A 19,357-nucleotide genomic window follows, 5' to 3' on the forward strand; every position below is an offset into this window, starting at 1 on the left:
GTTCCAATTACGATATCATGTTTTTAGCAGGACCAGAGAGACAAAATATTTTTCACAGAAGAGTGGCAAAGGTAAGCTGTAACAGCAACATGTAACTGGAGAAAATGATGTGTTGATCATTTGCCAAATTAGCATTGCTTGAGAAATTGCAGTAAACCGACCGGTATTATGCCAATGGATGTTATGTCACCAAAATGAAATTTGGGAAGACAGTAAGAAACAAAGGAAGTTACACAATAAAGGAATACCATATTCCAATAAAAGTTGCATCAGACCTTAAAACACCGGATTTAGAATAACCGGATAATGATTATAGATGTCCAACTGACCTGTAGTAACCCCTCCAGTTCATCATTACTGAAGAGAGGTGGATACTCCCCACACACCAACAGACTGTTGATGGCATCTAGGTACGACTCATCATGCAGGTCTTTGGCCTGGTGAACAGCAAAATGATTCAAGGGTACATGTAAGTACATGTGATATCTAGAACATGTATGATTGCATTTTTTTTCTCACTGGTAAATCTGTTCTGCAAGATAATTCTTTTATTTAGATATCATAACATGATGCGTCTTTTGGGGAAATAGCTCGCTGGAGATTTCACAGCGACCTGAGCTGAGAAGTTAGAAAAATCAAAATTAACATAACTTATATTTCGACCATCTTCATGTTGCATATTGTATCTGAAGTGATTGTGATACTATATTTGCCTTGTATTTACATGTATTAAAATGCCCTTTCCTTCATCACCTTAATACGGCATTGTTAATTTGCTTGCGAATCGAAGATGCTGTGTATGTATCAAATTATGTCAAGTATGTAAGTATGTGGCTGTGTAAAATGATGCTCTATAATGTACCATACATTGCCACTTTACAGACTACTATCAGTTTTGTACTCTCAAATATTCTATCAGTATGACATGTACTAAGTCACAATGACAGATATATCTACTAAACTGGTAGAATGGCATTTTACAAGACAAAATTTGAATACAATAATGCACTCATCCATATCTAAACTATGTATACGTGGGGGTATTGCACTAGAGATCTCTCAAACACACCGTTTTTCAAAATGGCAGATAATGGCTGAACAGGTTAATTGGAGGTTGCTGTTATGCACAACCATTGGTCTTCTAAACTATGGTGCAAAGATAACATATAGGCTACAATAATTTTTCTAAATGAGTTTATGAGTCCATTTTTTTTTTGGAATGAGAAAGCTTGTTTCGGAACTTTTGATATGAAAAGATATGCAAACAGACTTACTGTAAACAGAAGAGTCAACATCTTCCCCTCACTGCCCGTCATTCTGACTGCTGACCGCAGGCCGTCGAAGAACGTGTTAGCTCGCGAACAGTCCACATGGTACATGTCCACGTCAGCGATGTGGAGTGCCAGCTTCACCATGGTAACCAGATGGCTACCAATGGCACCAATCATCAGAAGGTTACCCCTGTAGTGGACCAACCATAGATGACAGTGTTGTTAACCTTGCAAAAGACCATTGAGCCTTATGATTGTATATTATGATTAATAAGCCTAGAAGACTTCTTTACTTTAATACAAGATATTTTGGGCATATCCATGTTTCTATTAAGTATGCATGTGTGTGTGTCTTTTCGTCTGTTTGTATGCTTCAGAAAGTTTTGATATTATTTGTGGAACTCGAACATAGGCAAAGTATGTAGGTACAGTACCAGCATCGTGTAAATTTACCAAATTGGGATGACAGACAACTCGTACATGTTATCACATAAAATCACATAATTATGCACCCTATGTGAACATTTGGGGCAGAGTCCGAATCAGTGGGGTAAAGTGTGTCATCTCATATAGCTATTGTACAGTTGTACATTTTGTATATATTACTAAGAGAAAGTGGAAAAATTCTCTCCTCTTTCAAAGAAAATACACGTTTTAAAGTGTTAAATATCTAACATTCAATTTCCATTATCTTGTTCATACATTAATCTATCCATTCATCCATGTACTTATCCTTGCATCCATTCTTCAATCATTCATCATGATAGTAACTGTCAGAGGCATTATGTCAATCAAGAAATGATATGATTTGCAGAACGTACCCATTCTGGAAGCTGAGGACCCTGTGTACGCGAGCAATGTGCTGGAACACATATTCACACAGCAGGACGTCCAGCTGTTCGTTACGGAACCTCTCGTTGTACGTGGCCAGGTGTGAGGCCAGGGTCTCCTGTACCTCCTTCATGCTGACAATGGGCTGCAGCGCCACCTGTTGGAAAAGAAAATTACGACAGTCACTGACATTGCCTAATGTCTGACATAAACATCTATTGTTGACACTACCAATTTGAAAGCTATTAACTTAAAAATAGAATAATTTGTTTTTCTCATTTAATGTATCACAAAAACAACTCTTTCAAATCAAAAAAGTATCCTTCATTCGATTCCTTGTACTTAATTCAAAGCTTAAAGTATACTGTTAAAGCCAGGCTTCTTGGACAAAACACTGAGAATGCATTTTCTTCTTGAATTGTCCAAAATTTCCAGCTTCAGAATTTGAATAAAACTATATCCAAATAAAGGTGATTTCCAGCTTGCCACAAAGAGCTCACAAAATGAATCCTTTTTTTTTCTTACTTCTTTTACAGGCTGGGTATTTTTACTGTTAATAGGTAACAAGTGTATGCTATTCAACGCTACATTGCTACAGGATCTTACCCTTATCTTCTTGTCAGTAGACATGGTAGTGACAGGGCGCTGGTAGGCACGGCCATCTATGGGGAATGTCACAAAGTGGGGAGGAAGGGACTCCTCCTCAATGTTTGGGAAATGCTAAAATAAAAGAAGAAAAATAAAATTATTTCATAAATCAGTCACAATGGCCTTGGAAAAAACAATATTGCGGTGGTGTTTTATATGATGTGACTATGGAAAGCATCATAGTTGCCAATGCCATGGGATATTCTAGACTTTTAATACTATGCAATGTACATGTACTGTGTGCATTGATACCATGACATTAGTATTTTTGTACACAATATAATATATTAAATAAAAAGAATTTGATTCACATTTCCAAGCAAGATGTACCTTGCATGGTCATAGATAATAATAATGCACAGTACCAAGGCTAAATATGAACAGTTAATACATTTTTGTATCAAGCTTTAGCACTTACATGCAATTCAATGAGTTTACGAGATAACTAATATGCATTTTCTTTTAGAATATTTTGATACCTTTTAAACAAGCACAACTGTTACAATGAACATTAATGTACATGTCATTGTGGATAATATAAAGGGAATTTGAAAAGAATTTTCTAAGGGTAATGTGTTACCTTCTTGAGTATCTCCTGCAGGTTGTGGTTGAACCAGTTCTGGTCAGACTTCCTACAGATGGAGTTCTCCATGATGTGCCACACCTCGTGTCTCCACAGGCCAATCACCATCTTCTCATCAGCACGGCTTTCTGATGTTAGGCGCTTCATACACTACAAATCAACGGTAATCTTAAACTGGTGTTTTCCTTAAACCAAGACAGTCATTATAATTATGATATGCCCACTATTGTCAATTTTGGTCCTTTCCACACCAGATGGTGTATGGGGTGGCACTCATCTCCATTTCAGTAGCCCTGGGCCACATAACTTTGTACAATCACTAAAGCAGGGGGCTAGTCTGTTGGCAGTGTTATGTGTTCAACTACCAGTCATGTACACTCTTTTTCAAATGCTAAGCAGAGAAAGCAGCTATAGGTATGACTCAGCTGGGATCAAACTCACAACTTACTGAATGCAAGGCAAACACTCTACACACTAGACTATTACACTGGTAAATCAAATTGTCAATTAAAAACTCCAAAATATGTCATCAGTAGCTAATACAAAATTAGTCTGACTGACTGTAAAAGGCAATCATTGCTTCTTCTTTCTTTGATACTGTAAGCAGCTATATTCTATATAGGGGTGTTTTTAATGCATTGATACAGAGTGATGGCAGATTGACAGAATAGATTGGTTGGGTATGCTTGTGCCAAGCTCTGGATTGTTGTGCTCGTTCCCTTACCTTTTTTTACACCTTAAAATTAGCAAACCATCCTCAGAGTCTGCAATTGGTCTGATTCTATTGTGACATTCTACATGATGCCATTATTTATAAACAACTGTGCTACAAATTTGCACGCACATCTAAATACCTTGTACAAAATAGATAACTTTAAGTTAACACCTTTGCTTATATAATCCTAAAGTCCAGGTACATGCATCTTTCCATTTCAGTGTAATATCTTAGTTGTAATGATATTATTTAAGATTGTAGACTATGCACCTGGAAGGCCTTTGCGATGTTCCTGAGAGTGAACATGTAGTGCTGTCTGCCAGGCATGGGAGAAGGCCTCAGGACGTCCTGTACAGTCATGAGTAACTCACAGGAGGCTGCTGCCAGGCTATTGTGCAGCTCTGTGTCCAAACCCTGTCCATCAAAACTCATGTTGGCCTAAGAGATAGTCAAACAGGGATGCATCATTACCATCGATTGTCTTGACATTCAGAGAAAATAATTCTCCTAACCCATTCAACAACAACTTTATGATATTTGTTACATGTGTATTGTATTATGAATTGCCTATATTCAATAACTGTGTAGCTGGACATGTAGAGCATTGGACTTAGAACCAAGAGATTCCTTACTTGATATTTACCATACCTTCAATGTTATACCCTTGGGAAAGGCACTTTGCAAGACTTTTCCTGACAGTGGAGCAGCACTTACTAAGCCTATCAGATAATCTTTCAAAAGAGTGCCACAAACACACAAGGATACTGTCATCTAATGTGCCATCTAGTAAGTCACAAAGTTTGCAACAAAGAGCCGTAAATTTCTTTCTAATCTCTAAAGTATGCAATTAAATGGCACATTACTGTATGAATAATGTTAGTGCATTCTACTTGAAGAAAAGTAAAACATCTCATACCTCTAACATAGAGTTGACCACACTCTCCAGGTCCTGTCCTTGTGGTGCTGGGAGGTGAACCACTGAGAAGTGTCTCTGTTTGGAGAGATGGAAAAAATGCATTAAACTTTGTCAAAAATAATCACTCTAAAGACAAGATAATTGTCTTTCATTTTCCTCTTTTTCTACCTTTTGCCAACAAAGATGTTTTCAGTCCCGTTTGTAGTTGCCTAGGTGATTGCTTCTTAATGTTAAGATAAATCATGATGTTTTGTTCCTTAGAGCTGTATGATATTGTATGTAAATAGGTGTCGGCAAAATGAAGAATATGATCATGGGCCTCCTAGCACTTTTCCATAGGATAACAGCATAACTTTCTTTTGTTTGACTGGCTATTAACATGATTTCCTAATCGTAAATAGAATTTGTGCTATATGTACCTTCATTCTATTCTATTTCATTCTACTATAATAAGGCGGGTTCAGCTAGTACTTACAATGAGTCTCTCAGACAGCAGCTGAGTTGATGTAGAAGGATACTTGTGTAGTGTGTACTTACGATGAGTCTCTCGGACAGCAGCTGAGTTGATGTAGAAGGATACTTGTGTAGTGTGTACTTACGATGAGTCTCTCAGACAGCAGCTGAGTTGATGTAGAAGGATACTTGTGTAGTGTGTACTTACGATGAGTCTCTCAGACAGCAGCTGAGTTGATGTAGAAGGATACTTGTGTAGTGTGTACTTACGATGAGTCTCTCAGACAGCAGCTGAGTTGATGTAGAAGGATACTCGTGTAGTGTGTACTTACGATGAGTCTCTCGGACAGCAGCTGAGTTGATGTAGAAGGATACTCGTGTAGTGTGAGAGTAGCCAGCACAGACAGACCCTCCACGGTCCTCCACTCAAACGGCTTCTGCAGCTTCAGCAGGATGTGGTGGTCCAGGAGTTCTCTCAGATTCTGTGAGCCAAAAGGGAAACACAAAATTTAGCAAGATGAAGGAGAGAATTTAAGCAATTTTGTGATGGATTGTAAAATATGGACCAGTCGGAACACTGCTATCAAACATAAACATGGCCTGGGCATGATATGAATAATATTACACCATCTCATGAGCAACCCTGTTCTGTTGCTATTAATCTAATTTATCCATTGCTTTGACACTGTGTTGCTTCAGTGTCAAATACAAATCAATAAATTAATATCATCATCATCAATAAATATACCAGACTGAGTGATGAAATCATATCTGACTAGTAATGGTTTACAAAATGCTGACTCGTATTATGTACAATACTTTGTTGATGTAACCTTGAAGCACTTCATATGACATGTCACTAGGTACACAAAAAGTGACAACATCCAAAAGTATTCCAGAAAAGTCTTCAAGTTAGTACCTTTTAGATTATTATGGACTACATCAGATTCTATTGTTTTAAAAAACTGTAAAATGGCCTTGCCTCTGTAAGGGGTGGTATAACCACAGCAGTGCTGTAAATGTAATACACCATACATGTATGACGTCTGTATGACTAACAGACGAAAAATGGTTTTCATACCTCATTAACCCTCTGCACTCCAAACTCATCTCTTGCAGGCATGTTGATGTCATCAATGAAGATCTGGAAACCTTTGTAGTCCTTTGCTCCATACACAAACCCTAAAGAAAAAAAAAATAGAAAAATTAAAATCAGAAGCTTCCAATCCCAGAGCAGAATGAAAACCAAAGCTGCTGCATCAAATCTCATACTATAATATTTATTTCAATATTGATGACATTCTTTTGTGATGGTCACCATTACAGAAAACTGTGCTTTCATTACACAAAAGGCATGAAAAAGAGTCAATCTTTGAACCATAACCATGGTTTCTCTGACCTTGTCTGTGGTGGATGTTGGCCTCCACAAAGTTCTGCAGTTGAGAGGCTTCAGAGGCAGACGACCACACCAGTCTCTTCACTATGTGTGTAGCGGGATCTGGACAAGGGGCAGGAAACAATAGAATGTGTTTCTGTAGCAGAAGGCGGACTACTGTGTGCTATACTATCATCGCCACTCGTCTGAAAAGCTGCTTCAAGACCCACCCGCTGGTCAGCGCTCCTGCTCAAGTCCTGACTCTCCTGTCTACTTCCAGCACTTCCCCCTTTCAAACCATCATTGTTTGAAAAGTGAGAGGCCACTATAGAGAACATAATATGGTCCCGCTCCTGCTATATCTAGGACTGAAAATACAGGTAATATTAATTGTAAACATACCTGTCCTTGGTGCTGAACAATATCCACACAGAGGTTAACACACCTGTCCCTGGTGCTGAACATAATCCACACAGAAGCAAACACATCTGTCCCTATTGCTAAACATCATCTGTATTCAAACTAACAGACCTGTCTTTGGTGCTGAAAACCATAAAGTTTAACACAAGAAGAAACACCCTTCTGATAAACACAATCCATGCCCAGATGAACATACCTGTCCTTGGTGCTGAACAAAACCCACATAGACAATATTTTTGAGGAAGGAACTAGGAAAAATTTGGTACATAAACTTAAGATAATCATTGAACTCCACACATAAAACAATTTTTATTGTTAGAATGTTTTAATTACCTTGGGTGTCAATAAGGTCGTTTATGAGGGATGTCTTCCCAGACCCTGGTGGGCCCACCAGAAGGACATTCTGTCCTGAAGATAGGGCATAGTCCATCAGCACTTGGCAACGGATCTGAGGTAAAAGATTCAAAGTAAAACAATTAGCTAAGTATTCTTAGAAAACAGATCCTCTCATTACAAGTCCGCTGCTTGTGTGTGTCTAGCAAAAACGTTGGCATACCAGTCTGTGAGCTTTTTTTCTTGCCAAAAATGCACTAGTCAGCCAATCGCGTTGCTGCCTACAGTCAAGAGGCAATATGATTGGTTGACACCTTCCCATCTAACAACAGGAAGGGGAGTACCTGATTGGTTGATTGAAACATTCTGTACATTTATAACTTATAACTCTATGAAATTAATGTAGATGTATCTGACAGAATGCACCTTGCACATTTAGTTCATGAAAGAGCATGACTGTAAGAAAAGTCTAGCAGCGATGGCAGATGTTAAGATAATGTCTAACAGAACAAAAAATAAGTAAAGGTAATTCGACTCTTACAGTATCAACAGTCTCCACAAACACCTCTCCAGAAATGTTGGCATTGTCAGGGTACGTATCCTCTTGCACCCTGTGGGAAAAATTAATTTCAAGTCAGCAGGCTTTCATCCATAAAAAGATCAACCGGATGATATATGCTTAAAATTGATTTGTAGAAATTAATACAATTTTGACAATGAATTGTACACCCTACCTTGATGTCCATGGGTCCCATTCTCCTGACTCATCCACATAGTAGTCAAACACAGAGATCTCATGGTCATAGTCTGGCAGCCTAAAGAGAAAAAGTTAGATAATATGTAGAGATACAGTGACTGTGTATACATCTACACGTATATTATATACATTATATGTCCCTCAGGGCTTAATTCTGTGACCATTCCCGTTTGTGAGGTTGTAATCCACATCAAACTTTGTTCCTAGCATACAAAATGCATGCACTCATGTGAAGCTGGTAAGAATAAATCTAAAAGCCAATCTCATTATGGATAAATTATTTAATTTTTAGTGTTCCTCAAGGCTCTATACTGGGACCACTTTTGTCAGTGTACAAATCCTGGTGGTTTTACATGCACTGGTGCAAGGTTCAGGTGAAAATAACACACAAAGTGAGCAGAATATTCAGTATGTATGTCAAAGTGTATGTGAGCTGTGGTGTTCCACAAGGCTCCATACTGGGACCACTTTTGTCATCAATCGAGAAAACATCACCGAAAAGGTAATAGATGATAACATACGCTGATGTGAGGCTGGTCAGGAGATTACTGAAGGCCTGTCTGTCCGTTCCCTGCAGCAGCCCTCCAAACGTCCATATAAGGCAGAACAGGTAGAGCCTCTCCACGTGCAGCTCGCCGCCGATTTCCACGTTGTCATCCAGCATGGCCTTCAGCAGGTTCAGACAGTTCTGGAACATCCCAACCTCACAGACGGGAACCTTGGTCCTGCGTACAAAGGAACCGGACAGGGAGACAGCCCTGAGTGGGCGTGTTTGTTGTTATTATTCACTGCACACAAAGCAAGTCCAAACCATTAACGGTGTTAGTTTAAGTTAATGAAACTGAAGGAAAGATTAGTTGCAGGTCCAGAAATGCAGCTGAAGTTGATAACAACAGCAAGATTTAGATTTTAATCAACTACTAGTAGATAGATTTGTATGTTTTATTGTCATTTTGAACAATTTTTAAACAGATTGAACCATATGATGTTGTGTCCTCTGCTAATTAAAAAAAACTAATTACCATAATTGTCTTTTGACAATATGTAGTTCAGCCTGAAATGTTTCATTTAAGTCTAAGATAAAAAGGTAACAAAAGAGACCACACAATAATTTTTGTGGTGTGTTAAGTTTTGATATTGAACATCAATTCATTAATAACATTAAACTTTGTCAACAAATTTCATTGGAACATTTAACTCCTGAACATATTTTACAAGACTAGTCTAAACATTTTTCTCTAACATGTGCCATGCATCTACATGTAATTCAACTAGTCTGAATTATGATGAATATGATAAAAGAAATAGGATGATAAGAAATGATTGTGATCCTTGTGATTTTCTTTACATTAATAAAATGTATTGTGTCAATCACAATTGAAGTTATCTAATTTTCCTCAGTTTGATAATGATTTTAGATGATGATGATACTTATATCTATAATTGATTTTCTCTAACTTCAAATACTGTGTGTTATACACCATGCAAATTATCTTCTTTAAGTTTACAAATTTTGACAATGATCATGTTTATGATGATGGCAAAGAATTATGACCTTTGTGATAATCTCTTCGTTGGTTATTGTGTGTCATGCAGATTAGATGGTAGCATGCTTAACCCAGATTGGCAGATTTCAGTCAGAAGGCATGCATAAGAGAACATGAAGTTTTAACACAACACATACTTTGACTCATTGATGACAAAGTTGGAAACTGCATCCAAAGTTTTGTTGAAAGCCCTCTGGAGGTTCTGAAACGAAGAAAAGGGAATACATTTCAAAGTACATGATTATGATACAATGGATCAAATATGTATATAGAACACAATGTCTATCTCAATGTTTGAATTTAACAAAAAAACACAGAATATATCATGAATTTTGAAGTTATCAATAGAACTTGATCTCAAATAATAATATATTCATTAGAACTTAAAAATGATGTAATCTATATCTTGTCTAACCCTTACCTCTTCTCTCGTGGCCTCAATAAAAAGAGGGTTTGCAGGCCAGTATGAGCTTCTCACTAATAAACAAAGGTTCAAACAAACAACCCAACTACTATCTGTAATACAAACCACCGGAGCATGATTTTTTGTGACCACAGCATAAGTGTGTGTGTGTCACAAGATGTTGCATAGCAATATGCTACAAAAGATTGGCCACAACCTGTGCAATAAGTTGCTTTGCGCTTTTGTTAATACAACAGTCGACTAACCACACCTGTCCTTGGTACTGAATAACAACCACACACAGGTAAAGAAACTTGATCCTAACACCACAAAAAACACAAGGTAAAAGATCTGTCCTTGCTACTGAACAAACTTAACACACAGGCAAACACGCCTGTACATGGTAACACCAGACAAATGCAAGTAAAAGACCTGTCCTTGGTGCTGAACACCATCCATGCACAGGATGGATTTCTGATACATGTACTGCTACAATTTTTACAGAAATAAAAGCTCTATTCTTCTCAATTATGTCCAACTTCTATTCAAACACTCCTTATTGCACAGGTTTGAGGCCTGGGGATTTTTTTTTTAATTTGTGGCATATTTTGCAACATAACACAACATACAATCACTTCGTGATGTGGTCTGCTCTCCAACCAAGCCTGGGCAATAGGTCTCCAGCCTAGTACGTTCTTGTCCATGTACACAATGCCCTGCAAAACACAGTTATATTAATAATAAGCATTGCAAAATAAAGGATTTAATATTGATCCAAATTAAGTGAATATGGCAAAAATTAGGTCTTTTGGTTCCAGTAACCATGGACCAAATCTTCAAGCAAAGCTACAAACCAAGTTTTCTCAAGCTTTTTTTTTTTTTTGCTGGCCAATGGCAGTATGGCCTCATAATCAATTTCAAATAGGGTCTTCTTGTTGGTCAATCCCTTCAGACTACAACATATTAGTTGTTACAAGTTCAGAAATATCCCAGATGCAAGGTATTACATTACTGTATGAGACAGAAATAAACAGATTACAACTGTTACAATTTGGTTTGATATACAAGACTTACTGATAGAAAAGATCATACTATAACATTTATTTTTCAATGACAGGAATGAAATCAAGGTTGTTTCCAAGAACAATAACATACTACTAAGGAAAAAGATTTATATCAGATCCTATTTCATTATACTTACGGCCCTGGAGATGGTAGCAGGGGAAGCAAACTGCAGGTCAGTTGTCTCAAACAGCAGTCGGACATTATCTGACAGGGGAAGCCGGTCTCCATTGGGGAGGTGGAAGGTCTGGAAGGTTATTATAACAAGGTTGAATGTGTGAAAGTGTGACACTAAGTTGTGCTACTTTGATGTGACCTGGGTTCCAGACTTTTTAGGTCGTACCATCATCATCATCATCATCCGGTTGTGCCAAAAGCTACCAAAAGTTCTCATTTTCTAAAAAGAATGATCTGAAGACCCTTGAAGGTAAATCAAGGCAAAGAAACTCCATGTTTCAGTTCATTTATAAAATCATGGACATGCTTGTTTTCAGTGACCTTTGCCATAAGCATTCCTAACTTAAAATCATATGCTATGGTTAAGTATATAATAACTTCATACCATTTTTCAAAACCTTAGTATAAAAACTGTAAGTCATCTACATGCTGTTTGCAAAATACAAAGAAGATATTTGGCTAATAGTATTTTCCTTAATTCAATACTGACATTTTCACTGTCCAGCACACTGCTGAAGTTGTCTGCCCAGCCGGCATTCAGTGGTCCATCCAAACACAGCCAGGTGGTACTCTTGTTCTGTTAACAATAGAACAAGTAAAGTAAATGAAATGTATTTAATCAATGACAAACATTTTTGATAATCCCTTAAAACACGAATGTTGGGGTCCAAATCACAACATAAGGGATGAAAACAACAGGCTGAGGCCTCATTTGCTGAACTTTGCTGGTAAGAACACTATGAGAATCTACAAGCAACCAACATTACGTCAATGAAGGTTAGACATTCAGGTAAAAAGATGCACCAAAAAGAAGTTACCCAAGCAACTGGATATGATTTTGGAAACGGTCAGACATTTTAAACAACATCCGTTGTTTTTCGTCAGTGACACGTGACTGTAAAAAACCTGTTGGGGAGGGTTTTTACATCATACATGTAGCTGTGAGTTGATATGCAAAAAATCAATTCACAGGTAGGATATACTTTTGTAAAAACCCTCTCCAACAAGACTTCTCCAATGTCATTGACGAAAAAACAAATGGATATTGTTTGAAACGTCTGACCATTTCTAAAATCATATCCTGTTACTTAAGTAACTGTCCTCCCAGGGCCTAAAAGCAACCTTACCCTGCAGGCCTTCTTCCATGCATGTGTGAAGATCCCGTCCACCCAGTCGTGGTTCTGGTTCAGGTGACCGAACACCAGCCCGTAGTCGTCCACGACCAGCGGGTTGAGGCGCAGCAGCTTGTGGGAGGTCCCCAGCCTCCCGTGCCCCCGGGTGCTGGGGGTGGGGGCCGAGATGGATGACAGGGCCTCCACCAGTGTGGCAATGCAGGAGGACTTACCCGAGGCAGGGGGGCCTGCTACAATGATACCTGTGGGGTGGGGGAAATCAGTGTTATGATTAAGCAAGTTATGTTGGTAACATTTAAGCACATACATGTACATATGTAGTATTACACAGTCTGCTGTAGTTCTGTAAAATCCTGACAGGAGGCCCATTCTCAGATTTGACTTACCAGTAGACTGTACCTACTTACATTACAAAAATTCATGGACATCCATTCACAGTTTCAAGTTATGCTGTTTACAAATCTTATATCCTAAAACCAAAAACATTATATAGTTACATAACACTTATACATGCAGTATCAGCGGTGTTTTATGATTTGAAAATAGATGTATTGGCAATCGAAAATAACATTGAACAATTTTTATATTAAGAAATGCATATAAGTACCAATATACAACCATAAATATACAAAAAAATTAAGGTTTTCATCTTTTGATATATCAAAGAAACAACCGTCGTCTACTTGTAAAAATAGTATAACAGAAGGACATAGTTCATGGTAGAATGACTCAAAAAGATACAAAATGAAACAACATATTTTTTTCTTTTCAAACTTTTACTTGAGTGAAATGATTCATACCTTTGTGGACCTGAGACAGTGCATACAGGCTCATACACTTGCTGATCCAGGGTACATGGGGGATCAGGCCTTTCTCCTGGGCCTTCTGTACCATGGCAGGCTCCACACCAGGGCTAGTCTGTCGGGCCAGCTCGGTGTCAGGCAAGTTAGCAAACGTGTCCTTCAGAATCCCAGTGAAGGTCACAAGGTCCTGGATAAAGAAGAAGGCGAATATATCTGTCCTTAGTGCTGAGGATCATTTAGAAATGCTTTCAAACACTATGTACATTAACATACCTGTCTCTGGTGCTGAACAGCATCCACACATGTGTAAACACACCTGTTCTTGGTGCTGAACACCATCCACACACATCCACCCTTGTCATTGATGCTAAACACCATCAACATACAGTGTATTTGTACTTTGTGCTGAACACCATACATACATAGGTAGACATGCCTGTCCTTGGTGCTGAACACCATAATCACACAGGAAAACACACCAGTCCCTAGTGCCAAACACCATCCACGCACAGGCAAACACATCTGTCCTTGGTGCTGAACACAATCAACACACAGGCAAGCACACCTGTCCTTGGTACTGAACACCATAAAAAAAAACTAGTAAATAAATTTGTCCTTAAAGCTGAACACCATTAACACACAAGTAAACCCACCTGTCCTTAGTGCTGAACACCATCTGTGCTCAGGTTAATGCACCTGTCCTTGGTGCTGAAAACTATCAGTGTATATTAAGCAAAAAGTCCTGTCCTTCTGCGACAATACTTTCAAAACAACAGAATGATGAATAAAACATTGTCTTCCATACCTCTCCCTTCAACCTTGGTGCGATGCACTCCTGTAGGGCATCTGACACCATGGAATGTTCCACTTTTGCAGCGGGGGTGAGCATGTTGGGGTTCCCTGCTTTTCTGGAGCGTTCACCAATCTTCACATTGATACTGGGTGAAGGGCCTGTAAATTCAAACAGTAAAAAAACATATTTCAAAAATGTTTCTGCTATTCGACTTTGACTTTGTATGGATCCACATTTAGCTTAATAATGTTATGAACAATTTGAAGAAGTTTTGATACAGTTATGTTGAATTTCATAGAATCATAGATAGTACCATAGTCTTGAGGAGAAATCCAGTGCTCTTTAGAATTAAGGCTTAGCCTAGTTCACCTTTATCTGTGGGTAACTCTATATTCAGGTCTTAAAGGTATATAGAGACATCAAATCAATGGATGGTGGTTTCAAATGTTAACTACAATATCAATAGAATTAGGTAACCCTAACATTTAGAATTTATAACAATGGATATAGGTTACCCCACACATACAGATAAAGGTGAACTAGCATTTTTGGAATTGCTTTTAACCAGAAGTGTGACTAGTTGTAGCCATGCTCTCATGCACTGCAATAGTATAGTTTGTTTCTTGTAAGCAATCAGACATGCTTTTATCAACACCACCATTTCTTCCCACCACCACCTTGATACAAAGAAAGTGAAGCGTTTGTAGTGAAAAGTCTGATTGATGCCATGCAGTGAACATATCCAGTCTTACTCATGCACTGTTATTGCAGTTTATTGTAAGCAATCAGACATGCTTTTATTAACAACACTATCTCTTCCCACCACCACCTTGGTATAAAGAATTTGAAGACTTAATGTTTAGAATGAAAGATCCAATTGTTTCCATGCAGTGAACATTTCCAGTCTTACTCATAGGATTGGTATCACTGAGACCTGCGGACGGCTGGCGCTGGGGTGGGGTGGTAGCTATAGGGCCTGGAGAAATGTGGGACACTGGCTTTTTAACAAATGGATGTTCTTGTACCAAATCTTCATTATTCACTAGTACACAGGACTACATGGATGTACACAAATTGTAACAGTAGCAAAATTCTGCTTTAAGGGTTATTGTAAAATTTAATACTATTTTGTTAGCTTTACTATTGACAAGCACTGCAACTACAATGTAACATTCAATCACACAACTGTTAGAGAAAAATACATGATTTCTTAGAATTTTAAGATAATGTTTACTTAATTTATATATACTTATAAATTAAAATTAACTGAAATAGAAACATAATATAATAGATTCAGTCTGCAGCAACAACTAACAAAATAATATGAATAAAACATGATCATTCTTCCTGTGAACATATCATGTGGACATAATCTCAACAAAAAACAGGTAATGTACCAATTTTGTTTTGAAATTCATAGTTCTAATTTAAAATGGTTTAAAGAATATGTCATACAAAACATGGCAGACAAAGAAACGCTATCGTGATGTCCTGCCCTAGGTGACTGCAATAGAAACTAAACTACAGTCTGTAAGAAAAAAAAAAGAAGAAAAAACACAGTCAATTTATAACATGCATGCACTGTGTGGTATTGGGTGAAACACAAGTTAGTACAAAATTTCCCTTAGGGAAAAAGAAACTAATAATAGTCTAACTGTTCATATTTTGATCTTCATCTTGTTTGTTAATTTTCCAAAATCACCTACATGTACTAGTCAAACAAAACACTGTTATGCAAACTTGTGTGAACCCTGTTAGATTGAACCAAGTTAGTACATCTTCCTACAACTGAAACCTACTGATGTCGTGAGAGGAGCTTGCAGGTGTCAGCATTGATGCCATCTGTTGGACAGTTTTGGCCATTTTCTGGAACGTCATCGTTTCACTCTCTTTTCGTGGGACTTTTTCTGGGACCTTGGTCTTTGCACCTTGTTGTAGAAATAATAATGATATAGCAAAAAAGCAATATATTGCATACAATTGGGCATGTACAAGACAGTAATGTACATGACCGTATGATTAATGAAAATAAGATTTTAGTGTGTATCGATCTAGTATAAACAATTGCAAACAACATATTATTAACAATTTTGCAATTGCAAACAACCAGATGTAGCCTTAAGTTATAACACTACAAAATACCTGTTCAAGTTGTATGATTTCTAATAAAATTGAACTTAAGTCTTAACAGTTATGCATGATTAATTCCTCAGTGAAGCTTAACTTTAAAGCAAGTTGTCCAAAATGATTCTGATAACTAAAACAAAAGCTGCAACACCATGAAGAGAAATAAAAAAAGAACTTTGGTTATCAAACAATGGATAGTGAGTGAGTGGTGAAAGTAATACTCTAATCATCAAAACATTTAGTACACTGTAACTCAGCTTGTCAACTGTTGAAAGAAGTTTAATTATCAGGTAACCCCTAAAAAACAAAACAGATTTTAGTACTTTGTCATCATTGTCTGTGATAGGGGTGGGTACTGGTACAAAAAAATTCAGATTCTTCTGGACCTAATTTGTCTATGAAAAGTTGTAAATGTTGGGTAATGCACAAAGCAATGGTCCATTTTGCTACATAGGAATCTTTTTGATTGCATATCTGACTTCAATTGGAATTTAACATCATATCTTCATGTAAACAATGCTAAGTTTGACTGTAGAAACTTGTAGAAATGACTATATTCACTTTCTCTTTTTATTTTCTTTGACTGGTAAAACGTGTGAACGCCTACAGTCCATTCAATTTGGCTAATCAGTCCAAGATGAGGTCCACTGTTTTTTCCCAGTGCAACAGGAAAAATGTTTTGTAGTGTACCGGTACCCACCCTTACTCTGTGAGACCGTTAACCTACTGATATCACAGGAGTGCCGTTTTACAGCTGCTCTAGCATGTTGAACTGTTCCTGCAATTGTCTTAAAGGTGTATCCTAAAGCATTGCTGCAACTCATAGATCTGGATGTGATTGTCTTTGATGCAGGTGCTGCAGATAAAGATGCAGTAACTGTTGAACAATGTCATGTAGATGTAGCTGTAATGTTTTTATGATGATCTTGAATGTTACAAGCTCGCGATCAATCTTGTCCTTTTAATGTTTTGTCAAATGTTTTTGTTTCAACACTTAATGATTAATATAATGCATGTAATACGCATTACACACACAGATCTGGTGTGGTAATGTCCACACATGTGTCTGACTCAACATTTGCCAATGAAAAGCATAAAGAAAAGATAAATTAGATACATTGTACATAATCACAAAAATCATTTAGATCCAACTGCAATGATATCTTGAGTTATGTTGTTCACACAAACAATGTCGTACATACATGTAATTATGCACACATACACAGATTGAAGCACAATATTTTATGCAAACAAACCCCAAAACAAAATGACCCTTCATGACAAATTACACAAATTTCATTCTTAGAGGCGGATGTTATCACATGATTTCATATCATATCAAATAAATGATAATCAAAATAATAAGTAAAAGGTGATTTTTCTTATATCATATAAGAAAAATCAATGTCATTTTACCTACAAGTGTCAGAGTGTACATAGTCTGTAAATGTAATACTATGATTATTCCTTTATTTCGATTCCATTAATCCATTATCATGGCTATATATCATAGTTACAGGACTGGCATAGGTTCAAATTGTTGACAGAATAGTTCTTACTTGTCTGGCTGAAGCCGGCCTGGGATCCGATAGCCAATGAGATGACACTGTTGGAGCGCGAGACCTGAGACATGGTCTCCATGGCCGCCTGTTTCTCCTCTTTAATAATCTTCTTTTTCTTGTAGGCGTGGCTGATGACACCGGTCAGGGCAGCCAGACTGAAGTGGTGATGGTGTTCTTTTGGCCTGAAAATAAATTATTATATAGTGATATAATGGTCAAACTTGCTTTGAGCCTTTAGAAGAACTTCATTACACTACACTGAAGGCTAGAAGCCTGAATGAGTTGTGGTATACACATGACAAGTATTTGTAATTAGATACATTGTTTGAATCAGAACATTAAAGATTTGACCATCAAAATACACACAGAATTTAAAATCTTCTCATAATCTAAAATCAAGTTCAAACAATAAACTTGGAACATCTATAATACCTTAAAAACCTTATTGCCGTGCATCGAATTTTCTAAAAAATGACTCAGAAATAAGAACTTAAGACACAGATAGAAAAGGCTGACTCCATACTGCAAAGCTATAAAAAAATTGTTTTTTAATAGAAACATGAGAACTTATGTAATAGTTACAGTCTCATAATTCTAAAATTGGCATAAATATGATATTCATTTTCAAGCCCTTACTTGAATGTAAATAAATATAAAATGTATCTGTATTTTACTAACAAGTACTGATACCAATTCTATAGCTTTAAGTAGCAAATTTTAAACATAAAATTGCAATTCTCTTCTATTTAGTTAAAATAAATGATCTATTCATTAATTTTTAATGAAAAGGTATGAAAAACTTACAGCTGGTCTCTGCACAGATCAGCCATCAGTTTCAGCCTGTCAGCTAGGACCTTGGGAGACTTGAAGCCCAGCCCCGCAACTTTCCCGCGGAGGATCAGCCCCAGGTCGGGCAGCACCAGGGACACGTTACGGTACAGGGCACGGATCTCCTGTGGCAGCTCAAACCCTCGCGACATGTCCTTGTTGATGGTGATGAAGGTCCCTACGTATGGGTCAACTGGTACCTATGGAGGGGGGGGCAAAGAGGAATGAAGTGTTGTCATATAAGTCATGCATTTTGTACTTCAGCGTAAATACAAGTCATATGTATATTCACATTATTCGTAATCGTGGAAATTCTATGATTAAGAATAATGTGAAACATTGTAGGACCTAGGAGGTTATATTGTCTATATAACCTCCTTGGTAGTACAAATACAAAATTTACATGTACTATATACTTGTCAATGAATGTATAATTGCATAATCTCATTCACTTAGTACAACTATACATTTAAGAATGTTGGCAGTGGTTTTATTTTTGTGGTTTAATGGTTAACAGTTATACAGTTTATCATAATTATGGAGTACATAAATTGTCATACAATTGATGAAATTGTAAGAAAATAAAGCGAGTATATTAATTAAAAGTAAATATGAAGGCT

At 37.2% G+C, this 19,357-nt stretch overlaps 1 protein-coding gene across 1 annotated transcript in view; it reads right to left on the reverse strand.

Annotated features, from left to right (window-relative positions):
* Positions 1-19,357, reverse strand: part of LOC118422247 (dynein heavy chain 8, axonemal-like) — a 90,540-nt gene that overhangs the window by 32,655 nt on the left and 38,528 nt on the right. The window contains exons 46-71 of the mRNA XM_035829765.1: positions 18,714-18,937; positions 17,907-18,091; positions 17,075-17,203; positions 16,020-16,148; positions 15,131-15,196; positions 14,233-14,378; positions 13,425-13,614; positions 12,619-12,866; positions 11,982-12,068; positions 11,454-11,561; positions 10,882-10,968; positions 9,987-10,051; positions 8,824-9,027; positions 8,280-8,360; positions 8,087-8,156; positions 7,546-7,660; positions 6,817-6,915; positions 6,499-6,599; positions 5,750-5,899; positions 4,965-5,039; positions 4,319-4,486; positions 3,331-3,483; positions 2,709-2,822; positions 2,093-2,259; positions 1,275-1,461; positions 330-437 (exon numbers count right to left, since the gene is read on the reverse strand). Of these exons, the coding sequence (XP_035685658.1) occupies positions 330-437; positions 1,275-1,461; positions 2,093-2,259; positions 2,709-2,822; positions 3,331-3,483; positions 4,319-4,486; positions 4,965-5,039; positions 5,750-5,899; positions 6,499-6,599; positions 6,817-6,915; positions 7,546-7,660; positions 8,087-8,156; positions 8,280-8,360; positions 8,824-9,027; positions 9,987-10,051; positions 10,882-10,968; positions 11,454-11,561; positions 11,982-12,068; positions 12,619-12,866; positions 13,425-13,614; positions 14,233-14,378; positions 15,131-15,196; positions 16,020-16,148; positions 17,075-17,203; positions 17,907-18,091; positions 18,714-18,937 (3,456 nt within the window). The remainder of the gene's footprint in view (positions 1-329; positions 438-1,274; positions 1,462-2,092; positions 2,260-2,708; positions 2,823-3,330; positions 3,484-4,318; positions 4,487-4,964; positions 5,040-5,749; positions 5,900-6,498; positions 6,600-6,816; positions 6,916-7,545; positions 7,661-8,086; positions 8,157-8,279; positions 8,361-8,823; positions 9,028-9,986; positions 10,052-10,881; positions 10,969-11,453; positions 11,562-11,981; positions 12,069-12,618; positions 12,867-13,424; positions 13,615-14,232; positions 14,379-15,130; positions 15,197-16,019; positions 16,149-17,074; positions 17,204-17,906; positions 18,092-18,713; positions 18,938-19,357) is intronic.

Source organism: Branchiostoma floridae, chromosome 9 (assembly GCF_000003815.2).
Source record: "Branchiostoma floridae strain S238N-H82 chromosome 9, Bfl_VNyyK, whole genome shotgun sequence".
Classification (NCBI taxonomy): Eukaryota; Metazoa; Chordata; class Leptocardii; order Amphioxiformes; family Branchiostomatidae; genus Branchiostoma; species Branchiostoma floridae.